The sequence below is a fragment of the Protomyctophum parallelum genome, assembly GCF_964188405.1.
Source record: "Protomyctophum parallelum genome assembly, chromosome: 23".
Classification (NCBI taxonomy): domain Eukaryota; kingdom Metazoa; phylum Chordata; class Actinopteri; order Myctophiformes; family Myctophidae; genus Protomyctophum; species Protomyctophum parallelum.
Genome location: NC_139715.1, coordinates 4,598,227 through 4,610,890, shown reverse-complemented (window position 1 = coordinate 4,610,890; position 12,664 = coordinate 4,598,227). Strand labels below are relative to the sequence as shown.

General features: G+C 42.6%; 1 protein-coding gene across 1 annotated transcript; it reads left to right on the top strand.

Annotated features, from left to right (window-relative positions):
• Positions 1-1,128: 1,128 nt before the first annotated feature.
• On the top strand, positions 1,129-2,537 carry LOC310854365 (apelin receptor B-like; the record flags this gene model as incomplete). The annotated part of the gene is made up of 2 exons (XM_083758964.1): positions 1,129-1,556; positions 1,871-2,537. 2 exons carry the CDS (start codon positions 1,129-1,131, stop codon positions 2,535-2,537), a joined length of 1,095 nt encoding a protein of 364 aa, XP_083615090.1.
• Between the last annotated feature and the right edge of the window lie 10,127 nt (positions 2,538-12,664).

The window sequence follows — 12,664 nt, the reverse complement described above, 5'->3', positions numbered from 1 at the left end:
ATCTCAAGTTGCCATGTATTGCTGTATAATATATATATATATATTTTTTTGTTTTCATAAAATGTTTCATCCCACAATTTTGTAACCCATTTTTTCACCTGCAGTGTCAATTATCTAATGCAATCCTGGGCGCTACACTTCCTCTGCTAACCTGGGGGGGCAGCGGACTGACCTCATGCTTCCTTCAATGCATGAGGAGTCCAAGCTGCTTATTTTCACCTGACAGGGGAGAGTTTCCCCGGCCGGACGTAGTGCGTGGAAGGAACACGTTATTCCGACCAGTTCCTTTCCACTCCATCGGGCCCCCCCAGCTGGCCAGGGGGAGGCAGTTTAGAGACCAGGATTACTGCATGCTTTTTGTGAGGGTACCTACCCTAGGGTTACACAGGGAGAACATGCAAACTCCACACAGAAAGGCCCTTTCGCCAACCCCGCCTCGGGTATGGGCACGGATGATGGTACTTAAATATATTTTGACGAGAAATATTTTTTATGGAATATTCTGCATTTGTTTATTTATATGGTGTAACAAAAGGGTTAAAAAAGAACACAATCGTGGACTTGTCCACAATGGCTAATAAATTAGGCCTATTGCTTTCAATTCAATAACAGTTGTGCTGGTCAAGTTTGTTTTTGGGGGGTTTAACACTTTACAGATCAGCATGTTAAAACGTTTGACGTTTGTTAAAATGTTACGTCATTATTGTTATTATTCTCAAGTACCCCCTGTAGTACTCTGTGCACCCCTGGGGTTACCCCCAATTGAGGAACAATGGGTCCTAAGAGGGAGGGGGCTTGGGCATGTCCTAAGAGTGAGGAGGCTAGGGCATGTCCTAGGAGGGAGCTTGGGCATGTCAGGAGGGAGGGGGCTTGGGCATGTCCTAGGATGGGACTAGGGCATGTCCTAGGTTGGAGGTGAGGCTAGGAGGGGTATATAAGGGTCAGACCACTCAGATGTGAGACACACTTCAGAGTGCTGACAACTTCTCCTGGGATCACGTCCATCAGAAGTATAGCTTCACACGGCGGGACGTTGTTTTTGAAGTTTCGTTAATTTGAACCTATACACACAGACTAAAAATACAGATTTCAAAATACGAGAACGGGATCATCAGAGAGGAACAAAAAATGGAGACGGAGATGCAGAACGAAAGCGTCTACGAGTACTATGACTACGAGGAGAACCAGACGTCGTGCGACTACTCAGAGTGGGGACCTTCGTACTCCGTCGTCCCGTTGCTCTACGTGCTCATCTTCGCCCTGGGCCTGTCCGGAAACGGACTGGTCATCTTCACCGTGTGGAGGGCACGGCGGGGCGACAAGCGACGGCGCACCGCCGACGTCTACATCGGCCACCTGGCCGCGGCCGACCTGACCTTCGTGCTCACCCTGCCTCTGTGGGCGGTGTACACGGCCACGGGCTACCACTGGCCCTTCGGAGTGGCCCTGTGCAAGGTCAGCAGCTACGTGGTCCACCTGAACATGTACGCCAGCGTCTACTGCCTCACCTGTATGAGCTACGACCGCTACCTGGCCATCGTACGCTCCTCCTCGAGGTGATTGGAGTTTTTGACTTTCATTTTTATTTGGGTTTTTTACTTTTTTATTTTCAATTTCAATATAGGACGTTTTAAACGTGGGGTTTCCAGTTATTTTAGTTTATTTTATGAATGAAATGAAGAAGAAAGATTAAAACTATAAGCACATTTTCTCTATGATTAGTTCTTTTTTTGAAAGTTTTGTAAACAAGGTATCTTTTAAATATTATTTCAGTTTTTATAAAATGTGTATTAGTTCAAATTCAGTTATTTTCCTTTAGCTATACTTATACTTAACTATAACAACCCTCTCTGTGCCCTCTTATGTCCAGCTCACAGCTTCGTACCCGGGGCCACATGAGGGCGTCCCTGACAGTGATGTGGCTCCTGTCTGCTCTACTGGCTGCGCCCACTCTCATCTTCCGCACCACCAAACACGAGGAGACGAGCCACCGGACCTCCTGCGTCATGGACTTCAGCCTGGTGGTGACGGATAAGAACAAAGAGAGCCTGCTAGTGGCCGGCCTCAGCCTCTGCTCCTCGGTCCTGGGGTTTCTCCTACCTTTCCTGGCCATGATGGCGTGCTACTTGTTCATCGGATGCACCGTCACGCGCCACTTCGACGGCCGGTTGCTGCGCAAGGAAGAGCAGCGCAAGCGGAGACTGCTGAGGACCATCACCACGCTGGTGGTGGTGTTCGCCGCCTGTTGGACTCCCTTCCACGTGCTGAAGAGTGCCGACGCTCTCTCCTACCTGAACCTGGCCCCGGACTCCTGTGCCTTCCTACGTTTCCTCCTCCTGGCTCACCCCTACGCCACCTGTCTGGCCTACGTCAACAGCTGCCTCAACCCCTTCCTGTATGCCTTCTTTGACGCACGCTTTCGCTCCCAGTGCCTGCGCCTGCTCAACCTGAAGAAGGCTTTGCATGCCAGCCCCGCCATCTTGCTGTCCTGCCAAAAGACCCTGGTTCAGAGCCTGGACACAAAGTGTATCAGCTGAGCACGATGGCAATGCCTTTGGTCAGTTGTCAGGACTATAAACTGAGCTAAAGTGGCATGTCCCACATCATGTGATGTGACTGAAAAGGGTAAATTGAGGATTGTGGTGTATTGGTTCAGACATTCTCCTCACGGGCTTCCGGTGGAAGCAATTCATGTTCGAGGCAAACTTCTTAAAATCCCTCAAAACAAGGGAACAATCTGAATGTGTGTCAAATGGACCAATATGTTACTGTTGCTTATTGCAGAGATTATGCACAGTGTAGATGAGCTTGGACCTCTCATACCTCTTCTAGCTCTGGTGATTAACTGTATTAGTATGCTTGTGCTGCATGCACTTGTTTTCATGTGTATGCACTTGATTGTTTTAATTCCAGTCTTATGGGATATATACACTTAGCCTATTGGTTTTTGTGTGAATTGTTTTGCCAGTCAGCAAGAGGAGACCAAGATTGATCATGGTTGTAATGAGCGACCTTGATGTGTAAATATGTGAATACACATTGTGAATGTAAATTACTTTATGAAATTCAAATTTATGTTTTGTAATAAAAAGGTGGATTAACAAACAATGAAACGTGTCCGTCTGTTGCGTAGTCCCCAGTCAAGACTATAGGGTTGGGATTCGTTAGGATTTTAACGGTTCCGGATCTTTTTTTTTTTTTTTTTTTCAGGCTTATAAAAGCAGTGTATTGGAGCAGCCAGATGATTGTTTTCCACTGAGAGCACACAAAGCTCTCAGCCTGATTTTCTTAAGCAGTGATTCCGTACTTTGTGCATCCTTCTCTTCTCATCAGGACATTCAATGTCAATGACTTTGACATTGGTCGACCACTGGGGAAGGGAAAGTATGGAAATGTTTACCTTGCGAGGGAGAAGTCAGTGAAAGCCACTGTGGCGCTGAAGGTGATATTCAAGTCTCAGATAGAAAAAGAGGGCATGGAGCACCAGCTGAGAAGGGAGATTGAGATTCAGTCCCATCTCAGGTTAGTATTTCTGTATGTAATATAATGTTCATGTTATTTTAACAATCCTATAACTTAGTATTTGCTTAGTTGAAGACCTTTCCAGATTCAATTTCCATCCAGTTTGATTCTGAATAAAATGTCCAACTTGTATGAACCTAAAAACAATTGTGGTTGAGGTAGTTTTTCCATTTTTTATGGAGCTTCTCCAATAAAGAATTTCACCCTTTTATTTCTGTAAACCTGTGATGTGACAATAAAGTTGAGTTCAATCGAGTGAACCAACCGTAGTCTTGCATTTTCCTACAGAGAAACCCCTATACAGATTTTTTTTGCCCTGTTGATTTTGCTAACCCTGTCCAATACTACCCTTCTGCAAACTGCTAGTAAACAGTCTAGTAGACTAGCAGATTAAACACTATTAATTTCTCCCTCTCCTCAGACATCCCAATATCCTCTGCTTCTACAACTACTTCCAAGACCGCTCACGAGTCTATCTGATCCTTGAGTATGCACCACAAGCTGCAGAAATGTGGCCGATTTGATGAACAGCGCACTGCTACAGTAAGACAATTGAAAGAGTGCTGTGAATTTTATGTCTTTATTATGTAATATGTATTAATGTTTTGGCCTAATAACAATAGGACTGTCCTGCAATAAATATCACCTTATAGAGTGGTGAAGCTAGTCCTTACAGCTATGCAAATGCTAAGTGGTTATACAAAGCATATTGGTATGTGGTGTCTGGTTGCATGAACTATTATATCATCAACAGATATTATTTCCCCCTAGACTTTAGACATGGGTCATTGTCCTTGCCTCTGAAAGTGTTAATTAATGACAAGTAAATGCCTGAAGAAGGTCAGTAGACCGAAAGCTTGCCAAAAATAAACTGATTGTGCGCAGATCTGATTGTGCGGAGCTTCCCTTTATTTTTCCTCATATTCCTTTTGTGGCTCCAGCACCTCTCTATATATATTTATTTATTCAGGGAGGTGTACAAAGTTAGTTTCACATCGTCATTGTTGTTGGTGACATTCCCCGCCCTTTTTTTTTTTTTGTTGTGCAACCCTTCCCCTTGGGCTGGGCAGAGTGACCAAGAGTGGTCACGCTTGCTCAGCCCACCCTCCCGTTCACCCTCCCATGGGTCACAGGGGAGGCAGAACAAAAAAATGTAAATACAACACAATAAGGAGAAAACAAATAGTAAAATAAGCAAGATAAACAAAAAACAACGAATGAACCAAATAGAAAATAAATAAAAAACTAAAAATAATAAAGGAACGTGACAAACAGAAAATAAAATACAAACATTATAATATAGCCTACTGCATACCTCCTTGGGACGTTGAAATTGATGCTGGGCAGTTAGATACAATTACAACTGATTGCTCGGGAGTGTTTCCAAGCCGTTGAAGTATGTTATGAAGGGCCGCCATCTAGCATGGAATTTCCCGATTGAGACTCTAGTTTGGAATTTAAATTTTTCGAGCTTTACCAGCTTCTACCAGCCAGGTGGATATAGGTGGGGGGGAAGGGGATTTCCACATGAGCAGAATCCTCCTTCGTGCCAAAAGGGAGGTGAATGCGATTACATCTGCATGGGTGGATTGAAGGATTAGTGTGTCACTGGGGACCCCAAAGATGGCTATGCGAGGGCATGGTTGGATGTCCAGTGCCAGGACATCTGATAGGGTTTTAAAGAAAGAGACTGTTGAGTTTCACAGCTGTAATATCGTGTTGTACCAGAAATATAGTAGTGAAGAAATATACTTGACGGAGGAATAACACTGAAGAGTAAAATAACACACCAGGAGGCATCAGCTGTAGTGTTGCTGGATCAGTACGACACACGTCACTGACAGATTTATTTACACCGGTTTATATACACAGTAACAAGCACTTCCTGTCTGGTGTACTTCACAATAAGAGTTATCAATAATAAAAAATATATATACAATTCAGATCATTATTCCAACACCCCCACTTGATCTCACATTGGATATATTTTCTTTTTCATACATCTCTTATATACACATTTTTCTCCCCTCTCTTCTTTTCACAATAGAATACAAAATGCATATGTCTCTTCAAACAAATCTTTAACACAAATAATCCATTTCAATACCAATAAAAGTTCAATAAATATGTGCAAAATGTAAGCATCTCTTTTACATCTATCACCACATCAAATTACTGGTTGCAATAATACAACTTCAAATACTCATGTCATTTCTCATATACATGTTACTTTTCAAATACTCAAAAAATAGCAGATTAAATAAATCACAGAATCAGATACAAATAATCAAACACAAAATGAACACTTGTTTCCCTTTCTTTTGTTTTACTGTGTTATGACAATCATGCAATCACCCTGTTTCTGTTTGCATCCCCCACTGCATTCTTGCCCTCTGGCAGTATAGTCAGGGTAAATATATCATGTTCTCTCATAACTCTGTAACAATAACCAAAGGTTACATCATCTTGGTCATCAGTAAATGCTAGTGTATTTGAATCCATCTTTAGCTGTTGGATCAATCAGTCCAGATAAATCAGTGTGTACTGTGTACAAATTCTAGTGCCGCTTTAGCCCTTTGGTCTGGATCTGTTTCGGCTCTGAGCAAATTTACCTTTTGTGCACACATGACAATTTGGAAATATCAACTTTGCCTATAATGTCCATACCCCCTTAGTTACATTCTGCAATTTCAACACATCTTCGCAGTTGCAATGGCCTAGAATTTCATGCCACGTTTTTATATTATAACACCCATGACATTCATCAACATCAGAATTTATCTCTATAGTGTTTAAATAAAACAATCTGTCATGTACCTTAATGTTGAATGTCATAGCATTTTTATTGATGAGCTTTTTCTGTCCCTCTTTGAATATGACTGTGGCTCCGTTAGCTATAACTGCATTGACTGATACAATGTCTTGGGGAAAGGATGGAACGTAGAGCACCCCCTTCTGCATCGTTTCCACCTCTCGACCATTGTTATCTCTCAGCCAAATGTTTGCAGTAGCCTACCTCTCTTCAGCGCTATGCCAGAGGCCCTCACTCCATCCGCCAACTCTAGAACATGCTTCCGTGGCTCGAAACTCTCGTCGAAGTTTCGGAACTTCTTCACGTCGGTCACAATGTGTGACGTAGCCCCGGTGACGACCATCAGCCCAATGCTCAGAGCAATGCCCTGACATAGTCTCTGCTTCGGTCTCCCGGCGCCGTCCAAGTCGCGGTTCACTTTGCCCACCTTGAAGGTGAACGTGTGCTCCTCTTATCATCCTGCGTCACGTTGGCGTTGTCCCTCCGTCTTCCCCGCCTGCAGTTTGTATCGTTATGCGTGGAACTTTTGCAAAGACTGCACCACTGTCTGTTTTCTCTGGCCGGCAGCATCCTCGCACTCGAAAGCTATGCCCCCCTCTGGCCGCAGTTGTAACAGCACAGTTTCATGTCTTTGCTTTTCATCACGCTGTCTTCACCGACGGAGTTGCACTTGCCACTGAACTTATCAGTGCGCTCATAACTCCTCAGCTTGAGAGTTACACTTGCCACTGAACTTATCAGTGCGCTCATAACTCCTCAGCTTGCAGTCTTAAACTCAGCGAAGGTCTTCTTGTCATCACTTTGTGTAATGTGGATAAAAATGGCTTGTATGACTCTGGCAGCCCCTTCAGAATCATAGCTGTCAATAAGCCGTCACTTATAGTCTCTTCCGCATTCTTCAATTACCTCAGTGCAGTGCTGCTCGTATACTATAGTCAGTAATTGTTTCATTAGCAGCTTTCTGGAGCGACGTAAGCACTGTGTACACTCTTGGTTTTCTCTTACCAGCATTAGTGATCGTTCAGAATCTTCAACGCCTTCTTCCCATCATCTGCTGCATGCACAATTAAAGACAAACTTTTATCGTCAAGCACTTGAATAAGCTCAGCATACGCCTCCTCATTTCTTTCGGCGTCCACATTGTCGCCGTCGTCAGGCTCATTCAATATGGTGCTCTTCAGCCCTCGCAGTCTCAGATGTCCCAACATCCTCGCCTCCCACAGTATATATCTCTCCGCATCTCCGTCGAAACACAATCTTGACCAATGAGTCTGACCACTCGAAGCAGCCCGCATGGTTCTGTTCTTCTGTTGTTAGCCTAACTCGAGACTAGCTTGGCAAAGCACGCCGACAACAAACGTTTCACCTCGTAAATAAATCCGGTCTCTCTGGGCCCATAACCTGTTGAGTTTCACAGCTGAAATAGCGTGTTGTACCAGAAATATAGTAGTGAAGAAATATACTTGACGGAGGAATAACACTGAAGAGTAAAATAACACACCAGGAGGCATCAGCTGTAGTGTTGCTGGATCAGTACGACACACGTCACTAACAGATTTATTTACACCGGTTTATATACACAGTAACAAGCACTTCCTGTCTGGTGTACTTCACAATAAGAGTTATGAATAATAAAAAATATATATACAATTCAGATCATTATTCCAACAGAGACCCAAAATATATATACTTTAGGGCAAAAAAAGAACATATGACTAAGATCAGCAGGGGCGTGGTTACATCGGTCACATATGTTGTTCACATTAGGATATATCTCTGCTAGTCGGGCTTTGGAGTAATGGATCCTGTGGAGGATTTTAAACTGTATAAGACTCAATCGTGCACACAAAGTGGAAGAATTAACCCATTCAATTGCCTTACCCCACCAATTGTCCGAGAAGGTTGTGTTAATTTCATTCTCCCAGGCGGCTCTGTTCTTAATTGTATTTGTATTACTGTTGAGGGATGTAATGCTAGTGTAAATATTAGAGATGAGTGAGTTCTGATCGGGGTTAAGTTTTAGTATTTTTTCCCATGGTTGAAAAGTTGGTAATGATGGGAAAGAGGGAAATTGTGTGGATATATAGTGTCGCACCTGAAAGTAGCGAAACAGGTGTGTAGCTGCCCTCGATGTGAAAGAATAGAAGAGGATTGGTCTCAACAGGTGTTTTTATTTCCTTTGGAAGTATGGATAGTACACCGTGAAAACTGGAAAAATAGAGAATAAATACTTTAACATTTCATAGTTTTCATTCAACAATAAAAGCAGTGCATTTGCATAATCACGTTAGTACAATCCAACAATAAAATACTTTATAGTCAGTTATAATTCAGTGATTCAATCCGTAGTAAAAGGCATCAACTTAGAGACCCAGACAGGAATAAAGCAAAGTGAACCAAAACAAAACGTCATAGACCCAAACAAAACAAAACCAATAAAGCCCAACGTAAATAATAAATGAAAACCCAAAACAAACAATCCTATACCTTGCTCCGGCTATCGAGGGGCTAACAAGCTGTTTGAACGCCACCTGGAACCTTCATACACCGTCACCCATCATTGTATGTCAACACTTAGTACGGCAGGCGGGCACTGTGGAAAGTACAAACTGCTCAGTCTACTGAAGGTACAAATGTCTAGGTTCAACATTTACCGCATTAAAGTGTGAGAAGCGTTTCCAAACAAACATACCGTAGTGTTGCTAGTGCTACGTATACGCATACGCCGTAGTCTCTCTCTATCCTGTCACTGTCTGACTGTGTGAATGGGGTGTGTGAAGCTAGCAGCCTCAGCTAAGTGTGGTGCGGTAACAGGAAGTTTCAAAGTAAAAGTGAATCGAAATACAGGAGACTTCAAAATAAGAAGAACAAAATAAGAAAAGTAAATAACAAATTAACTTCAACTTAGGCAATGATTGAAGTTCAAATAACTAGTATCCCGGCAGTTACAAGGTGTGTACTTGGAAGGTTGTATTTATTTGATAAAAGTGCAAAGCTAGAGAATATATTGTCATGATAAAGATCTTGGAAACTAGTGATTCCTTTTAGTTTCCACAGTAAAAATGAAGCGTCTAAAACAGAGGGGGGGAATCTGTGATTATTAGTAATAGGACCTAGAATGGAAGCAGAACTGAATTTGAAATGTCGCCGAAACTTTTTTTTTGATATTTGCAGCCCAGTAATAATGCATAAAATTTGGGAGAGCGAGGCCTCCTTCTGCCTTGCTTTCCTGTAGTGCATTTTTACTGATTCTGGGATGCTTCCCTGCCCAAATGAATGTTGTAATCAGTTTGTTTAGCGATTGGAAAAAAGATTTGGGTAGATATAACGGAATAGTTTGAAATAAGTACAAAGGATGGACATTTTAATAACGTTAATACGACCCGTTAGTGTTAGAGGAAGGTTCTTCCATCTCTGAAAATCTGAATTTGTTTGAGACATTAACGGTGTAAAGTTAGCAGAGAGTAGAGCCGACTGGGAGCGAGTAACATGGACCCCTAGGTATTTAAATCCTGACTGGGTGATCTTAAAGGGTAAGTTAAGTTGTTGAAGTTGGGAATTAGTTATGTTAAGGGGGAAGCATTCTCTTTTTTGGAGATTGAGTTTGTAGCCTGAGAAAGAGCTAAAGTCGTGTAAGATGGAAATGATATTGGGAATCGCAACGGTAGGGTTTGTGATATACAGTAATAAATCATCTGCGTATAAGGATACCCGGTGTTCTATTCCGCCCCTAGAAATTCCTTGGAATAGTGTTGAAGAACGTAAAGTTATCGATAGGGGTTCTATTGCTAAAGCAAATAGGAGGGGGCTTAAAGGGCATCCTTGGCGTGAGTCACGTGCTAACTTAAAGTATTCCGATCGGGTGTCGTTTGTGCATACACTGGCAAGGGGGTTAGTATATAAAAGACGGATCCATGAAATGAAACGATCACCAAATCCAAATTTCCTAAGGACCGCAAACAGATATCCCCACTCTATTCGATCAAATGCTTTTTCTGCGTCTAACGAGATAACGAGTTCGGGAGCTTTTAATGTTTGGCCAGAGTAAATAATGTTCATGAGTGTGCGTATGTTGAAAAATGATTGTCGACCCTTGATAAAACCTGTCTGTTCCTTAGAAATTATGTCAGGGACAATACTCTCCAGACGGCCTGCCAGAACTTTAGCCAACACTTTAGCGTCCACATTTAGAAGAGATAACGGCCTATACGAGCCACACTGGGTGGGATCCTTATCTTTTTTGAGTAATACACAAATTGAAGCTTGAGTTAAAGTGGATGGTAATGTACCACGTTCCATTGATTCCTTATACACGTCCAAAAGGACCGGGGCAATTTTATCAGAAAATTTCTTAAAAAAATCAGTCGAGTAGCCGTCCGGGCCTGGGGCCTTCTTACTTTGCATTGAGTTTATAGCATTAATCACCTCATGTAATTTCAGTGGGGAATCCAGTTCACTTGCAGTAGCAAGATTGACAGTAGGTGAGTTCATGTTATTAAGAAACCTGTCCATAGCAATGGTGTTTGAGGGAAACTCTGATTTATAAAGTGTGGAATGAAATGATTTAAATGTGGCATTAATGTCAGCAGGGTCACAAAGCAGGTTGTCCGAGGTGTCTCTAATCTGAGGGATCAAGCGTGAGGCAGCCTGGCGTTTGAGTTGGTGGGCAAGTAGGCGACCTGCTTTCTCACCATGTTCGTATTGGTTCCCACGGGATTGTAGAAGCATATATTCTTCTTGTTTAGTTGTAAGTAAATCAAATTCAGCTTGTAGGTTTAAGCGGTCCTTGTACAGTTCCGGGGTGGCATGCAAGGCGTGTTGATGATCTAGATTAAGGATGGATTTAGTGAGTCTGTTGATTTTGGTCTTGTATTGTTTCGTGAGATTAGCAGAGTAAGAAATGATTTGGCCTCTGAGAAAGGCTTTTAACGATTCCCATACCAGGGAGTGTGGTATTGACTCGGTTCTATTAGTAGTGAGAAATGGGAGGCGTACTATCATCCGACAGAGCATTGCTCCGAAGGAGCAATGCTCCGAGGTGCGCTGCGGGTCGGGAGAGGGTTGCGGTTAGGTTTAGGTGTCTGCCCCGGGGGAGGTTAGGGTTAGGGTGAGGGAGGAGGTAGGTTGTCGTTCGGACCAATGCTCCGTCGGATGAAAGGCATGCACTCGTGAGAAATAAATCAATGGATTCATCTGAGAGAAGAAGGGAGTTAAATCTCCAGAGAGGTCGTATTTTAGAGTGAGTTTGTAAGCGTATATCCAGAGATAGTGGAGCGTGGTCGCTTATAACAATTGCGTGGTATTGTGTAGAGAGGACGTTAGGGAGTAGTTTGCAGTCAACGAAAAAGTAGTCAATGCGGCTGTACGAACGATGAACCGGAGAAAAAAACGAATATTCCTTTATGTTTGGATTGTGGAACCTCCATGCGTCGGCGCAGCCATTCTGTAACATAAAATCTGAAAAGGATCTTGACATAGTGGAAGGGGCTGTAGTCTTGGGGTTAGAACGGTCCAGCTGTGGGTCTATCGCACAGTTCAAGTCGCCACCGAAAATTAGGAGGTGTGTATTCAGGGAGGGAAGGCTGCCTAATAATTTGTTTGCAAATAATACGTTATCAAAGTTCGGAGCATATACATTTACAAGCAGTACTGGAGTCTGGAATAATGAACCTGCAATAATTATATACCTCCCATTAGGGTCCGAGATAGTATTAATGGAGATAAACTGCATTCTCTTGTGGACTAATATAGCCACACCCCTGGACTTAGAGTTGAAATTAGAATGAAAAATTTGATTAACCCATGATTTACGTAGTCTGAGATGGTCTTTCGGACGCGATGTGTTTCTTGAATAAAGGCTATATCTGCTTTTAAATGTTTAAGATGTGACAGAACCTTAGATCTTTTAATTTGATGTCCCAGCCCTTTCACATTCCATGACAGAAATCTAATAGGGGATAGCGATGAGAGCCAGAATTAGGTGTTATATCAGCCATATTAGTATTGAAAGATAAATAACAATTGATGTTCCAAGGAGGTATGCAGGAGGTAATTGAAAGGAGTAGGTAGAACATACATGAACTAGACAAATACAGTAGACAGTAAAATTATATTTAAACATACACATGAAAATGAAATATACTGCCCTCCCCTGGACCCCCCAACCCAATGTCTTCATTGCCCAATGATGAAGACTGCAGGTTAATATACTGCTGGAAAACCGGTGCATGCTTACAGAAAGAAAACCTAGCTCGCATTTTGCAGAGAGGCTCCCAGGTTGAATTTAGGTATAGTGTCGAGTGACTAAACCACAAAGCTTCAGTTTGGAGA